Consider the following 26,720-nt stretch of genomic DNA (forward strand, 5'->3'; position numbering starts at 1 on the left):
GTCAGAACACTATACTATCACCAGATAACTGATCTGCTATAGTAGTGTAGAGATCTGATGAACTGGAAAACAATGAGGGTGTTGAGCCCAATGATCTGTGTGATGACTAGTTGAGATTAAAGAGAGTTAAACTAGTAAACAAGTGGCGGGACGCGGTTTTGTTGTTATTCAAATCCCAGAATGTAGCTTTTCACTACAGTTGAAGTCGGAAGTTTACACACACCTTGGCCAAATACATTTAAACTCTGTTTTTCACAATTCCTGGCATTTAATCCTAGTAAAAATGCCCTGTCTTAGGTCAGTTAGGATCACCACTTTATTTTAAGGAATCCGCATATCCTCCAAACATAATGATGGTCATTATGGCCAAACAGTTCTATTTTTGTTTAATCAGACCAGAGGACATTTCTCCAGAAAGTACAATCTTTGTTCATATGTGAAGTTGCAAACCGTAGTCTGGCTTTTTCATGGCGGTTTTAGAGCAGCTTCTTTGCTGAGCGGCCTTTTAGGTTATGTCGATATAGGACTCGTTTTACTGTGGATATAGATACTTTGTACCTGTTTCCTCCAGCATCCTCACAAGGTCCTTTGCTGTTGTTCTGGGATTGATTTGCACTTTTTGCACCAAAGTACGTTCATCTCTAGGAGACAGAACGCGTCTCCTTCCTGAGCGGTATGACGGCTGCGTGGTCCCATGGTGTTTATACTTGCATAAAAAAAATGGTACAGTGAACGTGGTACATTCAGGGGTTTGGAAATTGCTCCCAAGGATGATCCAGCGTTGTGGAGGTCTACAATTGTTTTCTGAGGTCTTGGCTGATTTCTTTTGATTTCCCCATGATGTCAAGGAAAGAGGCACTGAGTTTAAAGGTAGGCCTTGAAATACGTCCACAGGTACACCTCCAATTGACTCAAATTATATCAATTAGCCTATCAGAAACTTCTAAAGACATTACATAATTTTGGGGATTTTTCCAAGCTGTTTAAATGCACAGTAAACTGAGTGTATGTAAACTTCTGACCCACTGGAATTGTGATACAGTGAATTATAAGTGAAATAATGTGTCTGTAATCAATGTTTGGAAAAATGACTTGTGTCATGCACAAAGTAGATGTCCTAACCGACTTGCCAAAACGATTGTTTGTTAACAAGAAATTTGTGGATGTGGTTGAAAAATGAGTTTTAATGACTCCAACCTAAGTGTATGTAAACTTCTGACTTCAACTGTATTAAAGAAATTGGTGTGTTAAATTATGCCATCTAATAATGCCATCTAATTATGGCATGAGGTTGTTTAATGACAGTCATGTGTTTGTTTAAAAACTATCACTTGCTAGTTTTAATTTCAGCGAAAAATACCAATTCTGATCTTATGAAAATACTTTCTGAAAATAATTGGGCTGCCTGTGTAATCACAGAAACTGAAGTGTAGAAATGTGGGGTGTATGTCAGAATAATCGTAGAGAGACTGATTTATTTCAGCTTTTATTTCTTTCATCACATTCCCAGTGGGTCAGATGTTTACATTTAGTATTTGGTAGCATTGCCTTTAAATTGTTTAACTTGGGTCAAACGTTTCAGGTAGCCTTCCACAAGCTTCCCACAATAAAGTGGGTGAATTTTGGCCCATTCCTCCTGACAGAGTATCACGTTCCTGACCTGTTTTCCTTTTTCTTGTATTTATTTAGTTGGTCAGGGCGTGAGTTGGGTGGGTTTGTCTATGTTTGATTTTCTATGTTGGGATGTTTGTGTTCGGCCGGGTATGATTCTCAATCAGAGACAGCTGTCAATCGTTGTCCCTGATTGAGAATCATACTTAGGCAGCCTGGGTTTCACGTGTGTTTTGTGGGTGTTTGTATTCCGTGTAGTCGTTGTGCCACACGGGACTGTTTGTCGGTTTGATTTTCTATTTGTTATCTTGCTTCATATAGTGTTCAGTTCGATGCTAATAAATTATGGACACTAACCACTCCGCGTATTGGTCCGATCCTTCTCGCCTCTCCTCGTCCGAGGAGGAGGAATATGAAAGCCGTAACACAGAGCTGGTGTAACTGCATCAGGTTTGTAGGCCTCCTTGCTCGCACACGCCTTTTCAGTTCTGTCCACACATTTTCTATATGATTGAGGTCAGGGCTTTGTGATGGCCACTCTAATACCTTGACTTTGTTGTCCTTAAGCCATTTTGCCACAACTTTGGAAGTTTTCTAGGGGTCATTGTCCATTTGGAAGACCCATTTGCGACCAAGCTTTAACTTCCTGACGGATGTCTTGAGATGTTGTTTCAATATATCCACATAATTTTCCTGCCACATGATGCCATCAATTTTGTGATGTGTACCAGGCCCTCCTGCAGCAAAGCACCCCCACAACATGATGCGAACACTCCCGTGCTTCACGGTTGGGATGGTGTTCTTCGGCTTGCAAGCCTCCCCCTTTTTCCTCCAAACATAATGATGGTCATTATGGCCAAACAGTTCTATTTTTGTTTAATCAGACCAGAGGACATTTCTCCAGAAAGTACAATCTTTGTTCATATGTGAAGTTGCAAACCGTAGTCTGGCTTTTTCATGGCGGTTTTAGAGCAGCTTCTTTGCTGAGCGGCCTTTTAGGTTATGTCGATATAGGACTCGTTTTACTGTGGATATAGATACTTTGTACCTGTTTCCTCCAGCATCCTCACAAGGTCCTTTGCTGTTGTTCTGGGATTGATTTGCACTTTTTGCACCAAAGTACGTTCATCTCTAGGAGACAGAACACGTGTTTATGTGTTTATACTTGCGTAAAAAAAATTGTACAATGAACGTGGTACATTCAGGGGTTTGGAAATTGCTCCCAAGGATGATCCAGCGTTGTGGAGGTCTACAATTGTTTTCTGAGGTCTTGGCTGATTTCTTTTGATTTTCCCATGATGTCAAGGAAAGAGGCACTGAGTTTAAAGGTAGGCCTTGAAATACGTCCACAGGTACACCTCCAATTGACTCAAATTATATCAATTAGCCTATCAGAAACTTCTAAAGACATTACATCATTTTGGGGATTTTTCCAAGCTGTTTAAATGCACAGTAAACTGAGTGTATGTAAACTTCTGACCCACTGGAATTGTGATACAGTGAATTATAAGTGAAATAATGTGTCTGTAATCAATGTTTGGAAAAATGACTTGTGTCATGCACAAAGTAGATGTGCTAACCGACTTGCCAAAACGATTGTTTGTTAACAAGAAATTTGTGGATGTGGTTGAAAAATGAGTTTTAATGACTCCAACCTAAGTGTATGTAAACTTCTGACTTCAACTGTATTAAAGAAATTGGTGTGTTAAATTATGCCATCTAATAATGCCATCTAATTATGGCATGAGGTTGTTTAATGACAGTCATGTGTTTGTTTAAAAACTATCACTTGCTAGTTTTAATTTCAGCGAAAAATACCAATTCTGATCTTATGAAAAGACTTTCTGAAAATAATTGGGCTGCCTGTGTAATCACAGAAAATTAAGTGTAGAAATGTGGGGTGTATTCATTACACCGACGCTGTTGCAAAACCATTGATTCATTTATCTATTTGTTTTTGAGGACCCCTTTAGGTATAAAAAAATGTAATGATTATAAATGATAAAATATTGAATTTGGCCTTTACTACTATAGCCCATAGAAACGCATTCATCAATATTCAGAAATGGCAAATAAGAACCCCAAAAAATCAAAGAATAAGATTTTGAAGATTGAAGATTTTGAAGGAGATATAAGAAAGCTCAAGACATATGTTTCTGGTGTTATTGACCATTAGTGAACAAATGTATCAAGTATCAGAGGCTGTGTTTACAGCCCAATTACATTAGATCTTTTCACATTAGATCATGTTCAGCGCTGATCTGATTGGTTAAAAGACCAATTATTGAAAAAAAGACCAGAATTGAACTGCCTGTGTAAATGCAGCCTTAGAGTGACATCACTGATTTAGGATCCTTACAGTATTTCTCATGACATCAAAACATGTTTTAAACCAACTCATGTTTTTAAATTATAGATTTTTATTAAACATCTCTAATAACAATAAAATTGACAAATGTTTTATTTTCAATTGCAACAATTCAAATTATTTCACAATATGTCCGCAAAGTACAGTGTATGTGCATTTTCACTGCAGACAAAATAACGTTGGTAAGATATCATAAACAATATATTTCAACAGTACAACAACTTTTTTTTTCTTCATCATGTTGATAGTTTGGCCAACTGAAAACCATTCACTGCAGGCTCAACAGAGTTCAACTCACATCATCATCACCAACTACAAAAAGAAAAATCATCATCATCATTTTACTCATCAATAACAACAAGAAGAAAACTATCATCATTATACTCATCAATAACAACAAGAGAAAAACTATCATCATTATACTCATCAATAACAACAAGAGGAAAACTACCATCATTATACTCATCAATAACAACAAGAGAAAAACTATCCTCATTATACTCATTAATAACAACAAGAGAAACTACCATCATTATACTCATCAATAACAACAAGAGGAAACCTATCATCATTATACTCATCAATAACAAGAAGAGGAAAACTACCATCATTATACTCATCAATAACAACAAGAGAAAAACTATCCTCATTATACTCATCAATAACAACAAGAGAAACTACCATCATTATACTCATCAATAACAACAAGAGAAAAACTACCATCATTATACTCATCAATAACAACAAGAGAAAAACTATCATCATTATACTCATTAATAACAACAAGAGAAACTACCATCATTATACTCATCAATAACAACAAGAGGAAACCTATCATCATTATACTCATCAATAACAACAAGAGGAAAACTACCATCATTATACTCATCAATAACAACAAGAGAAACTATTATCATCATTATACTCATCAATAACAACAAGAGGAAAACTATCATCATTATACTCATCAATAACAACAAGAGGAAAACTACCATCATTATACTCATCAATAACAACAAGAGGAAAACTACCATCATTATACTCATCAATAACAAGAAGAGACAAACTATCATCATTATACTCATCAATAACAACAAGAGGAAAACTATTATTATCATTATCCTCATGAACATAAATAAAATGATTGTCAAGAACAAACAAATAATCTTCATCAATATCAACAGCAACAACCTAATCAACAACAAAAAATAAAATAATTTTACTCACTGATCAACACATAAAAATCATCAACAAACTAAATCTTAGTCAGCATAACTGAACACTAATGAAGTTGCATTACTGATGTGCACTGATCATGAATTACACTTTCTCCAATCAATTGTGTTCAAAGCAATAAGGTGTGTGAACAAATCACTATTATTAAGGTGTGGTCCAATAAAAACATTTTAAATCTATGAAATAATAATTTGCGCCATAGGTAATAAAAAATATATCATACATGTGTAATAACTATGAAACAAATGCATTTTTTCACAAAAATTACATTAAGATGAAATAACAGAAACAAAAGCTAAACCAAAAGTTTACTACTAAAACTTAGTCCCTTTTAATCATTCATCTGTAATTTCAGCATAACATAATATGATAACGGGAAAGAACTGTAAGATTCCAAGAACACAGGATGAGATGTTACTATCCTTTGTGCAAGCCCTTCCAAGAGTTCATGAACAGTGAGACTGGTGAAATTTGGGGAGCGCATCATTATAATTCAAAAGAAAAGGATAAATGGAGGACCAGCTCATCAATATGGCCTGTGTATTCTGTTAATTTATGAGATATACTTTTCTTGCCCTTTGTATAATTTTAGAAATAGCTTAAAACAGTTTACTTACATCTACATGTAATTATTGTTTTACTCTGATAAGAATATTGGTATTCCTTTCTCATACACTGAGTGTACAAAACATTAAGGACAACTGCTCTTTCCATGACAGACTGACCATGTGAGTCCTTTAATCTGTGTAGATGAAGCAGAGGAGACATGTTAAAGAAGGATTTTTAAGCTTTAAGACATGGATTGTTTGTGTGCCATTGAACAGGGTATGGTAGTAGGTGCCAGGTGCACCGGTTTATGTCAAGATCTGCAACCTGCTGAGTTTTTCACGCTCAACAGTTTTCCGTGTGTATGAAGAATGATCCAGCACCCAAAGGACAACTAGCCAACTTGACATGACTGTGAGAATTATTTGAGTCAACATGGGCCAGCATCCCTGTGGAACGCTTTCGACACCTTGTAGAGTCCACACCCCTACGAATTGAGGCTGTTCCGAGGGCAAAAGAGAGGGGGTGCAACTCGATATTAGGAAGGTGTTCCTAGGTTTGGTATACTAAGTGTATATTCAAAGTGAAAGCTATTCCATTATAGAACATCTGATCTGTAAATAGCAAGAAGTTATAGTTTATGAATGTATTTGCAAATATTATTTTCTGTGCTGCAGTTATTTTCAAAATTGCATTCGGTATTGTCAGATATGCAAATGTTTTGCAAAACTCTTGTTTGAGACAACTGGCTCCTCATATTTTGATTCTGTGATATACCATGTGTGAGGTATTTGTGGTTGTCAACTTAATACATGTTTTAACGGCCAATAATATATTTGGACTACATTTCAGAGCCTTGTTATAGATTTCCCCTATTCACTCACATTGAATGAGCCCTTCAAGCTCTTCATTGCATCCTCAGCTGTTAATCTATTCCAGTCCTCTGGGATATCAGCAGGAAGTGCGTCATATGCTTCAGCAATTGTCTCATTGAATGTTGCCATCACATACTTCCAATAGTCTGAAGCCTCAATGCTGGTGTCTCCAGTTATGGTCCAGTCAGGATAGTATGTCTGGTAGTTCTTGTAGGGGTGACCATCATCTCCTGTTAGATCATTAATGAACAGCCCATTGCCTATCACGGAGGAGGAGCATATGTTAGTTAATAACACATTTGAACTCATATTCACCCAACCACTGAGCCCTTTTGGACGATGAATGGAGGTGAAGTGTTTGGTATGCTCCTTCCCTCCTGCTTCACAGGGTGCACCGCAGAAGGGACATACCTCCCCACAGCCAAACAGACTGGTGAACATCTTGTCCTGAGGCTTGAATGGCAGAGATCTGAGCCTTTTTTTGATGTATCCAAGGTCAGTTTTCCGGTCATACACAGATGCCAGTGACTTCTCCATTTCCCTCACAAACTCTGTGAGACACTTAGCAAACTGTTCGGTGTTTGCGGTGCTCGTGTTCAGAATCATAATGGAATCCAAAGCACCCTTGGGAAAGGCGAGATGCTCTCTCAATTTATTGCAAATATTCCCAATGAACGTCTTAATGTTGTTTACCATGCTAGATTCATTACTGACAGTTGAAATGTTATCAGTAATAATCTGGACTACATTTGAAAGATGTTTGTTCTCCAATTTCTGCAGTCTGCTCTCTTTTGAGAGTTGCTTGACAATTTGGTCAAATAACCACTGCTTCACAAATGTTTTATAAAAGTGTATGTACTCGCTATATTTCTCATAATTTTCATCAGTCAGGAGTTCTTTTAAAATGGAGAACTGGAAAGCCGTTCTTGTGCTGTAATCCTCTGACCCTTTACCTGTCTTCACTTCATCTACCACATCAGGACCAATCATTTTGGTCACATATTCCTCTACAGCGGGCCGCAAACAGAGCTTTGTGAAATCCTCAACTTTCTTTTGGCACTGGTCTCGCTCATGGAACAAGTTCATGAAGTCAGTATAGTAGTTGTCCTTCGACTGTTCCAGACACTTCCTTGGGTCATTGACTTCAATAAAATCATCATGCATCTTTTGGAACTGTCTTGCTGCTCTGCCACAGATGTGCAGCTTCAGATGAACCTCACATTCATCACCGACTTTCATTTTATTTTGTTGCTGCAATGTTTCATCAATCTTGTTAAGAAGTTCTTTAATGTTAGTGTCATGATAATCTGTTTTGTGCTCCACCTTCTGTCTTATAAAGTCCTGACACTGTGTTATGATGTCATTACAGAAGTCTTGCAGTTTTTTCCTGTGATGGCCATGATCCATGTGCACCACAAGGCCTTTAGCCTTCTCCCACAAACCCCCTGATTCCACAACAAAGGCTGCCTTCCCACAATCCACCAGTCTGGTTCCAACCAACAGACTGTTGACATGACTGCTCCTTGTTGACAGATTTCCACTCAACATGATAAAGGCATCTTTGGCGACATCTCGTTTAGGAAGTCCATTGAAGTGTATCTCAGACAGAGTTTTACTCCACATCTTTTCAAACTCTTTACCGAGTGCCTTATCTGAAAGAACAGATCTTTTCTGTCTACAATTTTGAAGCAAATCTAGAACCTTCTTTTCCATTGTACTTGCCTGAGAACTCTTGATGTTGTTCAGTTCTGTCATTCCCTCTTTGATTTCAACACCTCCTTGCAGTTTGTTCCTCACTGTGTTTTCTGTCTCTCGTCTCAGTGTTTTGGCACTGGACACAAAGTCCTCCTTGTATTTTTCCACCAGATTGACATGTCCATCTTGTTTTTCAAAGTATTTCACCAGATTGTCTTGGATTTCCTTTTCTCCCAATGTCATCTTCTCAGATGCCTCTATCATCAATTCATTTAGCACATTTCCTATGGACCTCCCAGGACTTTGATCTGTCATGCCAATATTGGACATTTTTGTTTCAGCACTTACCATCCAGGAATACATATTTTTCTGGAAGGTCCATTCCCAGCAATTGTACTCAGTGCATAATCTGGAGTATGCATCTGCAACCAAGCTGTTTCTGAAACTAAAGATGAATTTCTCAAATTTCACTGCCTCCCACAAACTTTGTGTCCACTTCAGGAAATATGTCAAGTCATCATATCTCTGGCATTTTATAAAATCTTGCATCAAGGTCTTCTTGAAGCCGCACACAGCCTCACTGTAGCCTGCATTGACTGGAGCCATTGGGGGAGTCCCATGCCAGAGGCCTGGGATATAGCAGCTGCTTGTGTCTGGATCATACTCCATCACATCAGTGAACTTGGTGATATTCTCCTTCTTCTCCATTCTGGCTGCTGCCTGGGTCATTTCATTCAACTGTTCCAACAACTTCTTCCTGTCCCTCATGTTGTTGTCATGAGCAGACACGTCTGACACATTCTGGTGGACAAAATGACATATTGGCTTCTTACCCACTTCCTTCATCCTGATAAAAGCATGAACAACAATCTGTAGAATGTCTTTCATCTCTGTGGAGTTCTCCATGGCGATGTTGATGATAGTGACATCACTGAGTCCTATCACCAGTGTGGCCAGTTCATTGTCATGTTCATAGCTGTCATCTAGTTGAGACAACTCTGGTGATTTCAACCCCTCTGTGTCAATGACCATGATGAAGTCACATTTCAATTCCTCCTGGAGTTCTTTGTTGACTTTAATCAGTAGCATGAAGGCCCCTCTGGTGCATCTTCCACTGCTGACAGCAAACTGTACCCCAAACATGGTGTTGAGGAGAGTGGACTTCCCAGTGCTTTGGACCCCTAAAACTGTGACCACCCGGATCTTGCTGTTAGAGTCCACAAGAGTATGAAGCTGAGTCAGTACAGCTGATATCCATTTCAGAGGGATATTTGATGCATCTCCATCCACAAGTTCAACGGGGAAACCATCCAACAGCATCTGAGCACACAATCCAGGGAGATGCTCCATCTGTTTCATTTGAGGACTGTCTTCAGGGAGGGAGCAGGAAGCTTCATATAACTGGCCCAACTCACGCAGGAAGTGTTCAAGACCCAAGGAACAGTCAGATAATTGCTTATCCAAATGTTTAATGTCGTCTTTTTTCTCCGGAGAATATTGGCAAAGTTCTTTGTACTGGTCCCGCAAAGCAGACAGGTTTTGGCGGGACAGATTGTCCAGATTTATCCGCATCCATTTGAGGAAACAGGAACGCTCAGGTCCTGAACTAGACAATCCTAAAATGAAGCTTGCCATTGCATCTGACATGTCAAATGTATATTGTTTCTTTCTCAGCTCTTCCTCCTTTTTCTTCAGAGAGCTCTTGTAGTGTTCAATGTCTTGATCCCCTGCTTTTCTCAGTCTACACCTCTCTTTCTCCAACTGGGAAAGCTCTTCCCAGATTTGCCCCTGTAAGGGTAGCTGTTTGTCTTTGAATTTAATTGTGTCTGTGATGTTACTGGTGATTTTATCTGCCATCTTCCTGGCACTCTGACACTCACCACAGTCTTCATCAACCAGAATCTCCATCTGACGAGCCACGGTAACCATGTTTTCAACTGTCAATTGGTTTATACTTTTTTCTATGATGTCACCCACAGATGACTGCAGGGTTTTGACAAATTATGCATCATTCTGCTTCCTCTTCACAATCACATTTGCTTCTTTAATCCTGCAGTTTGTGATCATTTTTTTCAACGTGTCTACTCTGAACGTTTTTCTTTGAGAGTTGACGACCAGAAATAACTCTGCCTTTGTGTTTTTGCTTTTCAACATCTTGAGATCTGCCTTTAAATCGTCAGTGAAAATGTAAACTGCAGCTGATGTTTGACACAGAAAAGAGAACTGTGTTACAAAGGACCTGATGTCTCCTCTGAGATTGGCCATCGCCACAGGCTTAGTGAACATGTCTATGTTTCTGTTCCCACATGGGAGGTACCAGCTGATTTCAACCAGACCATCTGAGACTTGACGAGGGACATCGCCACATTCCATATCATGATGAACAAAAGTGTCATGGTACTGTTGAGGGTTACTAAGCAACTTGTTCAAAATCTGGGACTTGGGCAAGCTACGCTCTCCTAGCCTAACAAATGACACCATAGGAATATCAGAGAGAACTACTCTCTCCTCCACAAAAGCTTTTGTGTCCACTTGTGAAGAGGGTCTAAACTTCCTCACTATGTCCCTCAAGGCCCAGAGCATCAAAGTGCTTTGTTTTGTGTCACAGTTGGGCAGCAGCAGAGGAACAGCAAACTGACACATGGACATTTTAAGGACCATCTCCTGCTGCAGGAAACCATCTGAACACAGAAACAGGGCAGTTATCAGGTCCAGTGGATTAATCACATAACTGTTATCAGTGTCAGTGTCCAGGTTGTCTACACCACAATAGGAAACATCCTGGTCAGTGGTCAGACATTTCACACTCCTAGCATTCACATTTGCCATCATTAATTTCTTAAGGAAGGCCCCTGGAAGTGACTGCATAGTGGTAAGAGGTTCATCTGATGTAGTATCAGCATTGATCTCAAGGACAGTACTTAACGTCAGCTTGTTTTCATAATGGTCTTCTAGTCCAGCCTTTGACAACAGCTCCATGAAAAGAGATCCTGTTAATACAAATAAAAAAGCTGCCATGATTACAAATACACTTTTCCACAGTGTTTAGCAGAATAGTACACCAACAGGTATTTTACACAGTATTTAGCAGAATAGTACACCAACAGGTATTTTACACAGTATTTAGCAGAATAGTATACCAACATGTATTTTACATAGTATTTAAAGCAGGGATGGGCAACTTTAGAAAAAATCACAACTCATCATGAGGGGCCCAGTTGCTCACAGGTTACCCATCCTTGATTTAGAGTAAAGTTCAGTAAAGTAAGCAGAGTCAGACCAACTCCTTGACACAATGAGTCACAGGTATTCTATCAACTATTTAAAACATAATTCATTTAAGGGAGGTATAGTGAGATATGGTAAGGCAATTGCCACCTGATGCTCTGGTAAAATGTCTCCTTCAATGCAAATGACAGATCCATTCAATGGAGAAATGACAAGCTAAAGAGCAACAGTCAGAGCTTTACTAGAAGTATTACATTCTCCACCTTATGCAGCCTGGCAACAAGAATACATCCAATTTGTTACAGTTGTCTTCCAACTTCCAGCCCAATGACACTCAGCTGGTGATGTCCATAAATAGAAATGATTATGTAATGATGTGTAAAGGAGCTGGTATGAAGAGCTTTTAAACAGGAAACAATACCTTTTCTTGTTTCCCTGTTTTTTCCTGAAGAACCATCCTTCTCTGGTTTTGACTTAATGGCTTTTGGTAAAAGCTGTTGGACCTTTTCTGATATCTGTAAAAAAATTTTTTTTAGATGTGTGTTAACTTACTTTAATTCAAGATGACATTGAATCTTCAATTTCAGGTATGTTTAGAATAAAACACTATAGGTTCCATGTAGTACTCTGGATGGGGCTTTGGGTCAATAATAATAAATCACAACAGTAGTGATTTCACTAGATCTACACAGTTACAATGTACTCTTTATTGATATTTACTTCACATAGCGTAAGTTAAATCTATTTGCTTTACATAGTGTATGTTCAATATATTTACTTTACATAGCATATGTTCAAAATGTATATTTCACAAGTGACTGACTCGTTCTACAGCATAGACTAACCTTCTGCCTAATATTTATTATTATTATTATCAGCATGTTAATCATTATGGGTGTCAGCATGTCTTTTTAATTACTATCATGCCCTAATTATGAGTACCTTTTTAATCACGTCTGCTGTTCGACATTTACAATGATAGGCATTCACTTGGTTCTTTACATTATCCCGTGGAAATTAAATCAAATAGCATTAATTTGTCACTTTTTATACATGGTGTGCTGTGCTTAAGCAGATTGGCTTGGACCAAATTAACCGTAGGGACAGCTGTTGCCGATCTCTACCACATCTTCACTCCCTGAACTAATTAAAAAACATGCCCCCGTACCATTAAGAAAAAGGAACGTGAACTTGCCTTCGACAACCCTCTCCACCCGGGATTTCTCCACGGAGGGACCTCTGCCTTGCTGCTGCTCCACTGCTGCCCCGTCCCCGCTGCTAGCCTGCTGCTGTGGGACAAAACACCATGACAACGCTTGGTATAGCACTACTAAAGGAAGGTGTTTATTCCTAACTTGTGAGTGAGGCTCCCATTGTTGATCAGTATAAACACTTCTAGCAACAGGAGACACACCCGACACAGCTGAGAAACTATCCAACGCTACAACGCAGCCGGCATGGCAAAGAGTGAGTGACCACACTGCAGATGGCCATCGACTACCGAGAGAGAGAGGGCAGGCAGAACACTCACATGGGCAATATCTAAACAAGTCTCTACATCGTTGGTCAGTATGGCCTCTCATTGTGCTTTTTTGTTTTCTGAATCCCATCACAATTTTTTTATATCAGCATATGCCAGCACCAACATATTTAAAAAACAACAGTGATTTAAACTCTAATTATCTAAACTAACACAGAGATTGTCATTTGTCATTTCCAGAATTTGTAATAAATAAGCTTTAACTGTACTGACCTGTGTCTTAAGTTGTGTTTGATGGGGGATCCTAGAATCTGTTGAGTCAAGACACTTTTAGTATACACTACTTAGGTAACCAGATCTACCTCTTGACATGTATACTGTGCCTTCAGAAAGTATCAAAATCCCTTGACTTTTTCCACATTTGTTAGGTTACAACCTTATTCTAAAATTGATTAAATAGTTTTTTCCCTCATCAATCTACACACAATACCCCATAATGACAAAGCAAAAACAAGTTTTTTAAACAGAAACATCACATCTACATAAGTATTCAAACACTTTACGCAGTACTTTCTTGAAGCACCTTTGGCAGCATTTACAGCCTCGATTCTTCTTGGGTATGACACTACAAGCTTGGAACACCTGTATTTGGGGAGTTTCTCCCATTCTTCTCTGCAGATCCTCTCAAGCTCTGTCAGGTTGGATGGGGAGCGTCGCTGCACAGCTAATTTCAGGTCTCTCCAAACATTTTAGATCGGGTTCAAGTACGAGCTCTGGCTGGGCCAATCAAGGACATTCAGAGACTTGTCCTGAAGCCAGTCCTGTGTTGTCTTGGCTGTGTGCTTAGGGTTGTTGTCCTGTTGGAAGGTGAACCTTCGCCCCAGTCTGAGGTCCTGAGCGCTCTAGAGCAGGTTTTCATCAAGGATCTCTCTGTACTTTGCTCTGTTCATCTTTCCTTCGATCCTGACTAGTCTCCCAGTCCCTGCCGCTGAAAAAAAAAACTACAGCATGATGCTGCCACCTCCATGCTTCACCGTAGGGATGGTGCCAGGTTTCCTCCAGACGTGATGCTTAGCATTCAGGCAAATTAGTTGAATCTTAGATTCATCAGACCAGAGATTGTTTCTCATGGTCTAAGAGTCTTTAGGTGCCTTTTGGCAAACTCCAAGCAGGTTGTCATGTGCCTTTTACTGAGGAGTGGCTTCTCTCTGGCCGATCTACCATGTAGGCCTGATTGGTGGAGTGCTGCACAGATTATTGTCCTTCTGGAAGGTTCTCCCATCCCCACAAAGGAACTCTAGAGCTCTGTCAGAGTCACTATTGGGTTATTGATCACCTCCCTGACCAAGGCCTTCTCCCCTGATTGCTCAGTTTTGCCAAGCGGGCAGCTCTAGGTAGAGTCTTTGTGCTTCCAAACTTCTTCCATTATAGAATGACGGAGGACACTGTTCTTGGGGACCTTCAATGTTGCAGAAAGTTATTTTGTACCCTTCCCCAGATCTGTGCCCCGACACAATCTTCTCGGAGGTCTACGGACAATTCCTTCGAGTTCATGGCTTGGTTTTTGCTCTGACATGCACTGTCAGCTATGGGATCTTATAAAGACATGGAAATGTTTGAAACAGTGGGAATAGCAGGGATTGATCCATGTTCTCAGGTGGGAAGTTATATGTGCAGAGTGTTACCACTAAACAAGGCTCTGCACAGGTCGTTTTTATATTAATGGTTGATGGCAGTGGGTAACCAAATCATAGATTGCTGTCTCCTTGTCCGTAGACTCCATTAAAGGTAAGGACACAAACATTTTGTGTTTTGTAATTTGGGTGAACTATCTCTTTAAAATAGGGCTGACAGAAAATCCTGCCTGCTGTCCTGGGGTGTTGGCTGACCCTGATCTATGTTTCCCAAGTGCTCTGTGCTTGAAAATGTTCTTGTTATACAGTAACAATTAATTTATCAAGATCACCCAACCTTCAAGACAAATCTAATGAATATCACTATTCAGATGGTTTATATCTACAACTTGAATATCGTTGCTATCATCTTACTCTACATGGACACGTCTTTAAGAGTTGTGAGTCCCCTAAAATAAAAAAAGAGTATATTTGATTGCTGGAGCATTTAATATCAATGCTTATTTGTGTGACTTATTCAAAACTGTTCATGAATGGCTGCAAAAAAACTTAGCCTCATATCATTCATTTTCAGACACAAGTAGGCATCAGATTTCAAATGTGACTACACAAAGTTTTGAAGTGGATTAATAAAATAAGTGTTGTGATTAACAGTAGTGTTCTTGCTGACAAGGACAGTAATTAACATATATTTTAGCCAATTGTTAAGAATGAGAATTGTTAAAATGATCAAACAAAATAAAATATACTGAACAAAAATATAAACACATCATGCAACAATTGAATCGATTTTACTGAGTTACAGTTCATAAAAGTCAATTTCAAATAATTCAGTAGGCCCTAATCTATGAGTTTCACATGACTGGGCAGGGATGCAGCCATGGGTGGGCCTGGGAGGACATAGGGAGCCAGGCCCAGCCAATACGACTACGTTTTCCCACACAAAGGGGCTTTATTACAGACAGAAATACTCCTCACTTTCATCAGCTGTCCGGGTGGCTGGTCTCAGACGATCCCGCAGGTGAAGAAGCCGGATGTGGAGGTCCTGGGCTGGCGTGGTTACACGTGGTCTGCGGTTGTGAGACCGGTTGGACGTACTGCTAAATTCTCTAAAACGACGTTGGAGGCGGCTTATGGTAGAGAACTTAACATTCAATTATCTGGCAACAGCTCTGGTGGACATTCCTGCAGTCAGCTTGCCAATTGCAAGCGCCCTCAAAACTTGAGACGTGTGTCATTGTGTTGTATGACAATCTGCACAGTGGCATTTTATTGTCCCCAGCACAAGGTGTAATGATCTTGCTGTTTAATCAGCTTCTTGATATGCCACACCTGTCAGGTGGATGGATTACCTTGGCAAAGGAGATACGCTCACTAAAAGGGATATGAACAAATTTCTTCACAACATTTGAGAAATTGTAACGGCCATTGGTGGAAGAAGGTGTAGACCAAAACGCAGCGTTGTAAGTGTTCGTCATGTTTATTCAAAACTGAACACTAAAATGCAAAAACAACAAAGAGACAACCGAAACAGCTCCGTCAGGTGCAACACAAACTAAACAGAAATTAACGTAGTTAACGCTGCGTTTTGGTCTTCACCTTCTTCCACCAACGGCCGATACAGAACTACCCACCACCATAGGACCAAGCAGCGTGGGAAAATGGACTCCTGGACATGGGAGGAGATTTTGGATGGCAAGGGACCCTGGGCACAACCAGGAGAGTATCACCGTCCTAAAGAGGAGCTGGAGGCAGCCAAAGCGGAGCGGCGATGCTACGAGGAGTTAGAGCGAGGAGAGGTGCACGAGAGGCAACCCCAGAATTTTTTTTGGGGGGGAGGCACACGGGGAGATTGGCGGAGTCAGGTAGGAAACCTGAGCTAACTCCCTGTGCTTACCGTGGCGAGAGAGTGACTGGGCAGGCACCGTGTTATGCGGTGAAGCGCACGGTGTCCCCAGTGCGCACGCATAGCCCGGTGCGCTACATTGCAGCTCCTCGCATCTGCCGGGCAAGAGTGGGCATCGAGCCAGGAGGGATGATGCCGGCTCAGCGCATCTGGTCTCCAGTGCGTCTCCTCGGCCCGGGATATACTGCACCAGCCCTACACACGGTGTCCCCGGGTTCGCCAGCACAGCCCAGTGCGGCCTGTTCCAACTCCCCGCACTTGCCGGGCTACAGGGGGGATCCAGCCAGGACAAGTTGTGCTAGCTCTGCGCTCGAGACCGCCAGTGTGCCTCCACGGTCCAGTGCATCCGGTGCCTCGGCCAAGGACAAGGCCTCCTGCATGTCTCCCCAGCCTGGTGAGTTCTGTGCCTGTGCTAAGCCCTAACCCTCCTGCACGTCTCCCCAGCCTGGTGAGTCCTGTGCCTTCTCCCAGAGCCAGGCCTTCTGTGTGTCTCTCCATTCCAGTGGTGATCCATGGCACGAAGCCTCCAGTGGTGATCCATGGCAAGAAGCCTCCAGTGATGATCCATGGCACGAAGCCTCCAGTGATGATCCATGGCACGATGCCTCCAGTAATGATCCATGGCACAAAGCCTCCAGTGATGATCCATGGCACAAAGCCTCCAGTGATGATCCATGGCACGAAGCCTCCAGTGAGGATCCATGGCACGAAGCCTCCAGTGAGGATCCATGGCACGAAACCTCCAGTGAAGAGTTATGGCACGAGGCCTCCAACGAATGCCGTCTGTCCGGAGCCTCCAGCGACGCCCTCTAGTCCGGAGCCTCCAGCGTCGCCCTCTAGTCCGGAGCCTCCAGCGTCGCCCTCTAGTCCTGGGCCTCCAGCGTCGCCCTCTAGTCCGGAGCCTCCAGCGTCGCCCTCTAGTCCGGAGCCTCCAGCGTCGCCCTCCAGTCCGGAGCCTCCAGCGACGCCCTCTAGTCCGGACCCTCCAGAGTCTCCCTCCTGTCCGGAGCAGCCAGAGTCTCCCTCCTGTCCGGAGCAGCCAGAGTCTCCCTCCTGTCCATGTTTAGTTGCCTGTGAGCACTACGTTGGCTTCACGTTTCGTTTGTTAGTTTGCTAGTTTGTTATTTTGTTAGTTTGTTAACTGTTCTTCGTTGAATCAAAAGTTGTATTCCAATCGCACTGCACCTTGGTCCACTCCTTTAAACGGCCGTGACAGAAATACTTTTTTTTGCTTATTTCATCTCATCAACATTTTGCTTTTATATTTTTGGTCAGTATAAAAATAACACAAATCTGCCCCTACACCCTAACCAAATTATTTTATTTATTGTCCCCCCTTTTGAATCAAATTTACACTTTTGGGTTCATAATCTGTTCGACAAAAGTATTTTCATGGTTACAAACCAGGTCACCCTACCATCTTCCATGCTAAAATCACCCAACCTTCAGAGATAGTTACTGGATTCTTTAGCCAGCCATCTTGGGGACCACCCACTGACCTACTTACCCTCTTTGCCTCCTCCTTGTTAACGTGCGCACCCAATACCTCCCCTGCTGGGCCTAGAATTGAGGTTGAGATATAGTACTGTTAAAATGGCAGTAATTTTAACCCTTTTTATGACTAGCTTACTATTTACAACACAAATTATAGATCCATTCGAAACGTCAAGTTCAGTCTTTTCTACTTAAGACAGATTTAGTTGTTACATATGGTTGCAAGCAAATTTCAACCAGAAACAGTCTTGGATCAATATGTTTTTTATAGTGTCAGTTTGAAGATTTGATAAAGTTGTGAAAAGTTACATTATGTAGTAGCTGTGTTAAACAGTATTGTTGAAGTGCTTCCGCAGTTTATAGTGGAATAAAGGTGTTACAGTCATATACAGTCATGACTGAAGTTATTGGCACCCTTGATAAAGCGTAAACTATATATAATCAATAATACAAATACTGAGATATATATTATGATAAAAAAATGAATGGTATATTATTTTATAATAATAAAAGTGCACAGAGAAAGAGATTTTGTATGAAAAGTACTTTAAAAAATAAAAAAGTTAGGTGTCAAAATTATTGCCACCCCTAAAGATTCTTATAAATAAAATAAAACCTGCCACACCTTCTACGTTTTAAAGTTAATATCAGCTGAAGGAACTGAATTGTGGTGTTCCATGCTTTCTTGTTTCATTGGGGTATAAAAATGAGGTACAACGCATTCAAAATCCATGTGTCATCCATCACCATGGGGTAGGGCAAAGAACTCGCAAACGAAAAGAGACAAGTGGTTGTTGACCTTGATAAATCAGGCAATTGGGACAACAAAAAAACTGCCAAAAATCTAAATATACCACTTACCACTACAATGGCAATAGTTAAGAAGCTTAATTGAATGGAAAATCAACATTTTACATTGGCCATCTAAGTCTCTGGACTTGAAACTCATTGAAAATGTCTGGTTTGAATTGAAGAGTGCAGTCTATAAGTCCAGACCAAAGGATATCAAGGATCTGCGATGATTCTGTATGGAAGAATGGTCAAAGAATCCCAAAGTGTTCTCCAACTCATAAAACCTTATAGAAAAAGACTCAGGGCTGTTATCCTCACAAGGGGAGGGTGGCCACAGTATTGAAAAAAGGGGTAACTCATTAAACAAAATCTCTTTCTCTGAGCAACTGTGATAGTATAGAACATTTTAGGAGCATACATTATAGTTCAGTATTTGTATAATTTATTTATTTACAGTGTCTTTTGCTCACCTTACTTAAGGGTGCCAATCATTTTGGAAGGTGACTGTAGTTAACCTGTAATGCAGAGCAGCGAATAATGTTTGCTTCAAAATGGATGCAAATGCACCACCAGGGGCAGATTTCTGAGATGTATTTATTTACATGGGTAACATGTGTTATTGTTAAATGATTACCAATTAATTTTCTGCTTGGCATCACCCTGCGATAGAATTTGTCACATTAACAATGTACCTTGTTACAGCAATGGCATTTAGAGAAGGACGACAACAACAACGGCAGTATATTATGCTTGGATTAATCCTCTACCATTATATCACCCAGACATGCAGTCAAAGACATATTCTTTAAAACAACAAGTATATAATTAATATTCATGTTCGGTAATTTTTTCCATTAGTGTGCCAACTACAATATTTATCTGAGTGATTACATTGGTAATATTTAAATGTACATTTTAGTAATTTAGCTATTGTACATGAAGTGTAAGTGCACAGACTGCTGCCATCTTGTGGACACTATCAGAATTACAACCAGAGTGATGGCTATAACTATGACCTTTCTCTTGCATTTCAAAGATGGTGGTAGAAAAAGACCGGTTGGTTTTTTCATTGTATTTTCTTATACCAGATCTATTGTGTTATATTCTCCTACATTCAATTCACATTTCCACAAACTTCAAGGTGTTTCATTTGAAATGGTACCAAGAATATGCATATCCTTGCTTCAGGGCCTGAGCTACAGGCAGTTAGATTTGGGTATGTCATATAGGCGAAAATTGATATTACCAAGAAGCTTTAGTTATTCATTCCCATAATTGACTAATAATATGCAAAATAATATAAGCACTGTTACGAAGGACTGTTACCTATAACAACGACTGGCAGTAGAAAATCTACATTGTTGTCAGATGTGGGATGAATTCACTTACACCACCCACACAATTACCTCTGCCCCTCTCTCCCTTTCCACCCATAGATTGACCTAAACCGCAAGCACACACACATGTTCAGATGTTCAACAATTGTTCCATCCTGGAGCACAACTCGAGAGAAGACTTGTGAATGTGTATTCAGTTTGGCTGTTTAAGAAGGTATGCCCTAATTGAGCAGGAATGGGAAGATTTGATTAACCAAAGTTTAGTCCTAGCTGATGAGGATCGGATACCCCTCTTCCCCACCAACACACACGCAGTTCCCCCTTTGTAACCCTTCTTTCCAAGCACCACTGTGCAGTCAATGTATGTATGAGAATGTTTTGCGCTGGCGTTGCAGATGACTATATCGGTCCTCTAATACAGGACTATTAAAGGCCCAGTGCACTACTTTTTTGAAAAAACACCCTCAGCACCCCTGCTTCCCGCGGCTATGAATGCAGTAGGCCTATAAAACAGATAAGGACTTCTCCTTAATGTGTCGCTCAGGTGGGTGCCTAGGATATATCCTGTTTGGGATAGGGGGCGGTATTTTCACGTCCGGATGAAAAGCGTGCCCAAAGTAAACTGCCTGCTACTCAGGCCCAGAAGCTAGGATATGCATATAATTGGTAGATCTGGATAGAAACCACTCTAAAGTTTCTAAAACTGTTAAAATAATGTCTGTGAGTATAACATAACTTATTTGGCAGGCGAAAGCCCGAGGACAAACCATCCAGGATTTGTTGTTGTTGTTGAGATGACTGTTTTCCATTTGATTTCTATGGGAACCTAGATTTCTGTGGTACTTGGTTACAGTTCCTATTGCTTCCACTAGATGTCAACAGTCTTTAGAAATTGGTTGATGTTTTTCTTTAGAGAAATGAAGAAGTACGGCTGTTCAGAACGAGGGTCCAGCCAAGTGCTCTCTACTGGTTTGAAGCGCGCTCCAGGTCACGCGCTTAACGTTGTTTTTATCCGGTATTGAACACAGTTTATCCAGTCTTAAATTTTATTGATTATTTACGTTTAAAAATACCTAAAGTTGGATTAGAAAAGTTGTTTGAAATGTTTGGACAGCGTTTACAGGTAACTTATTAGATATTTTGTAGTCATGCTGGGCGAGTTGGAACCGGTGTTTTTCTGAATCAAACGCGCCAAATAAATGGACATTTTGGAGATATAACGACGGAATTTATCGAACAAAAGGACCATTTGTGATGTTTATGGGACATATTGGAGTGCCAACAGAAGAAGTTCTTCAAAGGTAAGGCATGAATTATATCGTTATTTCTGAGTTTTGTGTCGCGCCTGGCGGGTTGAAATCTGATTGTAAAGTGTTTGTTTGATGGGGTGCTGTCCTCAGGAAATCGCATGGTTTGCTTTCGCCGTAAAGCCTTTTTGAAATCTGACACGGTGGCTAGATTAAGCTTTAATTTGGTGTATTGCACTTGTGAATGTATGAAAGTTAAATATTTCTAATATTTTTTTTTGAGTTTGCGCTCTGCAATTTCACCGGATGTTGTCGAAATGTTCCACTAGTGGAACCCCTAGCCATAAATATGGTGTTGGCAACATTCCATCATGATAAGACAAAACGCCTGGAGTCTGCTAAAAAGCATTGGCACTTGAGATTTAAAAATATGTATTTGGCCACGCATACCAGCGGTGGGTTTGGCATTGAAAGAAGGACGCATATGCAGAAAATAACCTCATGTTATGGGGCTGTTTTGCTTCCACTGGTCCTGGGGCCCTGTTAAGGTCAACGGCATCATGAACCCCAAAACTTGCTCCCATCTGCCAGAAGGCTGAAACTTCGCCGCAAATGAATCTTTCAGAAAGACAATGACCCCAAGCTGAGATCAAAATCCACAAAGAAATGGTTAATGGACAAAAAAAAGTTTTCCTAAGTACATCTCAGTCTCTGGACTTCATTGAAAACCAGTGGTTTGAATTGAAGAGTGCAGTCCATAAGTGCAGACCAAAGAATGTCAAGGACCTGGAAGGATTCTGTATGGAGGAATGGTGTAAGAATCCCAATGTGTTCTCTAACATAAAACTCAATAGAAAAAGGATCAGTGATGTTATCCTCACAAGGGGATGGGTGCACAAAATCTATATATATTACTTGTTAAACAAAAGCTATTTCTGAGCAATTTTATTAGCATAAATACTACAGTCTATTTAATGTTCTGTTTTCTTTTGCATACATTACAACTCAGTATTTGTATTATTTATGTTTATACTGTCTTGCAAATGTTAATACATGCAGATTTTCTGAAATATATTTATTTACATGGGTACATGGTTTATTGTTAGATGATTGCTAATGAATTTGCAAATTGGTTTCACCCTGCGAGAGAGTTTGTCACATTATTAACAATGTACCTTTTTGCTGTAATGGCATTTAGAAAATAATTACTTTTAAAAAACTACGGCACTGTGTGTCATGCTCTGATTAATCCTACACCATTATATCACCCACACATGCAGTCAAACGCAAAGTGTAAAGGCAATGACAGAAGCTGGTATGAATAACTTTTAAACAGGAAACAATACCTTTGCTTGTTTCCCTGTTTTTTCCTGAAGAACCATCCTTCTCTGGTTTTGACTTTTTGGCTTTTGATAAAGGCTTTTGGACTTTTACTGATTTCTGCAACAACAAAAAAGGTTAGATCTGTGTGTTTTTTATACAAAAGTACACTGACTGTACAATTCCAGGTCCTTTGAGAACTACATTACAGTTATAATTAGGGCACTTACATGCCTAGTTGGGCACAACTAGTTTCACACTAGGGTTATCATTGACGTCTATCATTTTTTCAATGAATTTTATTTCACCTTTATTTAACCAGGTAGGCCAGTTGAGAACAAGTTCTCATTTACAACTGGCCAAGATAAAGCAAAGCAGTGCAACAAAAACAACAACACAGAGTTACACATGGGATTAACAAACGTACAGTCAATAACACAATAGAAAAGGTTTATGTACAGTGTGTGCAAATGCAGTAAGATTAAGGAGGTAAGGAAATAAATAGGCCATAGAGGCGAAATAATTATAATTTAGCATTAACACTTGAGTGATAGATGTGCAGATGATGATGTGCAAATAGAGATACTTGGGTGCAAATGAAAAAAAAGAAACAATAACAATATGGGGATGAGGTAGTTGGGTGTGCTATTGACAGATGGGCTATGTAAAGGTACAGTGATCGGTAAGCTGCTCTGATGGCTGATGCTTAAAAGTTATAAGTCTCCAGCCTCAGTGATTTTTGCAATTCGTTCCAGTCATTGGCAGCAGAGAACTGGAAGGAAAGGCGGCCAAAAGGGGATGACCAGTGAAATATACCTGCTGGAGCGCGTGCTACGGGTGGGTGTTGCTATGGTGACAAATGAGCGAGATAAGGTGGGGCTTTACCTAGCAAAGACTTATAGATGACCTGGAGCCAGTGGGTTTGGCGATGAATAGGTAGCGAGGGCCAGCCAACGAGAGCATACAGGTCGCAGGGGTGGATAATATATGGGATTTGGTGACAAAACGGATGGCACTGTGATAGACTACATCCAATTTGCTGAGTAGAGTGTTGGAGGCTATGTTGTAAATGACATCACCGAAGTCAAGGATTGGTAGTATAGTCAGTTTAATGAGGGTATGTTTGGCAGCATGAGTGAAGGATGCTTTGTTGCGAAATAGGAAGCCGATTCTAGATTTAATTTTGGATTGGAGATTCTTAATGTGAGTCTGGAAGGAGAGTTTGGAGTCTAACCAGACACCTAGGTATTTGTAGTTGTCCACATATTCAAAGTCAGAACCGTCCAGAGTAGTGATGCTAGTCGGGCGGGCTGGTGCAGGCAGCAATCGGTTGAAGAGCATGCATTTAGTTTTACTAACGTTTAAGAGCAGTTGGAGGCCACGGAAGGAGTGTTGTATGGCATTGAATGTCGTTTGGAGGTTTGTTAACACAGTGTCCAAAGAATGGCAAGATGAATACAGAATGGTGTTGTCTGCGTAGAGGTGGATCAGAGAATCACCAGCAGCAAGAGCGGCATCATTGATATATACAGAGAAAAGAGTGGCCCGAGAATTGAACCCTGTGGCACCCCCATAATGACTGCCAGAGGTCTGGAAAACAGGCCCTTCAATTTGACACACTGAACTCTATCTGAGAAGTAGTTAGTGAACCAGGCGAGGCAGTCATTTGAGAAACCAAGGCTATTGAGTCTGCCGATAAGAATGTGACTGACAGAGTTGAAAGCCTTGGCCAGGTCGATGAAGACGGCTGCACAGTACTGTCTTTTATCGATGGCGGTTATGTTATCGTTTAGGACCTTGAGCGTGGCTGAAGTTCACCCATGACCAGCTCGGAAACTTGCATAGTGGAGAAGGTACGGTGGGATTTGAAATGTTCGGTGATCTGTTTGTTAACTTGGCTTTCGAAGATTTTAGAAAGGCAGGACAGGATGGATATAGGTCTATAACAGTTTGGGTCTAGAGTGTCTTCCCTTTTGAAGAGGGGGATGACCGTGGCAGCATTCTAATCTTTGGGGATCTCAGACGATACGAAAGAGAGGTTGAACAGGGGTTGCAAGAGGTTGTAATAGGGGTTGCAACAATTTTGGCGGATAATTTTAGAAAGATTGGTTCCAGATTGTCTAGCCCAGCTGATTTGTACGGATCCAGATTTTGCATCTCTTTCAGAACATCAGCTGTCTGGATTTGGGTGAAGGAGAAGCGGGGGGGCTTGGGCAAGTTTCTGTGAAGGGTGCAGATCTGTTGGCTGGGGTTGGGGTAGCCAGGTGGAAAGCATGGCCAGCCGTAGAAAATGCTTATTGAAATGATCGATTATCGTAGATTTATCGGTGGTGACAGTGTTTACTAGCCTCAGTGCAGTGCAGTGGGCAGCTGGGAGGAGGTGCTCTTATTCTCCATGGACTTTACAGTGTCCCAAAACTTTTTGGAATTAGTGCTACAGATTGCAAATTTCTGTTTGAAAAAGCTAGCCTTAGCTTTCCTAACTGACTGTGTATATTGGTTCCTGACTTCCCTGAAAAGGTGCATATCACGGGGGCTATTCGATGCTAATGCAGTACGCCACAGGATGTTTTTGTGCTGTTCAAGGGCAGTCAAGTCTGGGGTGATCCAAGGGCTATATCTGTTCTTCATTCTACATTTTTTGAATGGGGCATGCTTTTTTAAGATGCTGAGGAAAGCACTTTTAAAGAGCAACCAGGCATCCTCTATATCCTCTATATATACAGTATATATATAAAATATACATTTTTAGTGGTTTATTCTCATAACAAATACATTGAGTGAATGATCAACCAACACAAAAGACAGATGGGAAAATAAATATAAAAATGTATTCTGTTTCAAAGTGCAAAACACCCTCCAACTAATTATCTAAATAAATGACAAAATACTAGTGCCAGATATTGCTTATTTTTTTTATACAGAAAATATTAAATACATTTGCAAGTAGCCTCCTTAAATGAGTTTAAAACAACCTGTGACCAAACCCATTCATGGACACTAACTTCTTTAAAGTCTATTGACGATAGTATCTTTCGGTCGGGAGTTTTGTTAAGAGCTCTGAATGGTCGTTCTTAACGTTAAAACGCATCGCTTGGTTTTGGAAACGTAATTAACGTACAATGTCTTTCACATCAGAGAGAAATCTTTTATTTGTTACCAAAATGTTAAATTACCACACACAGGGTTAAGGCTAGTGTTCCCAGACGGCCATATCTCCATGTTTACGGAAAACAGACGGAAGATCTAGGCGGCCACCTGTGCTAATTTGATATGTAGCGTGCATCTGTGTGTAAGTGACCCTGACTCTTACTAAACTAGAGACTGCCCCTGACACTTACTAAACTAGAGACTGACCATGACTCTTACTAAACTAGAGACTGACCATGACTCTTACTAAACTAGAGACTGACCCTGACTCTTACTAAACTAGAGACTGCCCCTGACTCTTACTAAACTAGAGACGGACCCTGACTCTTACTAAACTAGAGACTGACCCTGACTCTTACTAAACTAGAGACTGCCCCTGACTCTTACTAAACTAGAGACTGACCCTGACACTTACTAAACTAGAGACTGCCCCTGACTCTTACTAAACTAGAGACTGACCCTGACACTTACTAAACTAGAGACTGACCCTGACTCTTACTAAACTAGAGACGGACCCTGACTCTTACTAAACTAGAGACTGACCCTGACTCTTACTAAACTAGAGACTGACCCTGACTCTTACTAAACTAGAGACTGACCCTGACTCTTACTAAACTAGAGACTGACCCTGACTCTTACTAAACTGAAGGCTTCGGAGCTTTCACCAAATTGTGCCGCAAAAACAGTTAATTACCGGTTCACAATGCACATTAGTGACATTTGCTGGTCAGCAATAAATAGCAGCGTGTGATTATCAGAGATGTTTTTTTCTCCACAGTTTTCATCATAACTCCTTGGTGC

General features: G+C 40.6%; 2 protein-coding genes and 1 long non-coding RNA gene across 5 annotated transcripts in view; all 3 read right to left on the minus strand.

Moving 5' to 3' along the window:
* LOC139579458 (up-regulator of cell proliferation-like) overlaps positions 1 to 26,720 on the minus strand; it is a 584,460-nt gene that overhangs the window by 81,120 nt on the left and 476,620 nt on the right. The window lies entirely within an intron of this gene.
* On the minus strand, positions 4,015 to 12,076 carry LOC139579460 (interferon-induced very large GTPase 1-like). The gene is made up of 2 exons (XM_071408149.1): positions 11,981 to 12,076; positions 4,015 to 11,321 (listed from the first exon to the last, which is right to left on the minus strand). The coding sequence occupies exon 2, from the start codon at positions 10,258 to 10,260 to the stop codon at positions 6,634 to 6,636; it is 3,627 nt and encodes a 1,208-aa protein (XP_071264250.1). The 5' UTR covers positions 10,261 to 11,321; positions 11,981 to 12,076; the 3' UTR covers positions 4,015 to 6,633.
* Positions 12,755 to 18,309, minus strand: LOC139579480 (uncharacterized). Its single transcript, XR_011675762.1, has 3 exons — positions 18,087 to 18,309; positions 13,313 to 13,350; positions 12,755 to 12,848 (listed from the first exon to the last, which is right to left on the minus strand). It is a non-coding gene; the product is annotated as an uncharacterized lncRNA (long non-coding RNA).

The sequence above is a fragment of the Salvelinus alpinus genome, chromosome 6 (genome assembly GCF_045679555.1).
Source record: "Salvelinus alpinus chromosome 6, SLU_Salpinus.1, whole genome shotgun sequence".
Taxonomy (NCBI): Eukaryota; Metazoa; Chordata; class Actinopteri; order Salmoniformes; family Salmonidae; genus Salvelinus; species Salvelinus alpinus.

What these genes read in the sequence shown, in the direction of transcription:
- LOC139579460 (XM_071408149.1), bottom strand. Translation starts at nt 10,260, where the DNA reads ATGGTTACCGTGGCTCGTCAGATGGAGATTCTGGTTGATGAAGACTGT.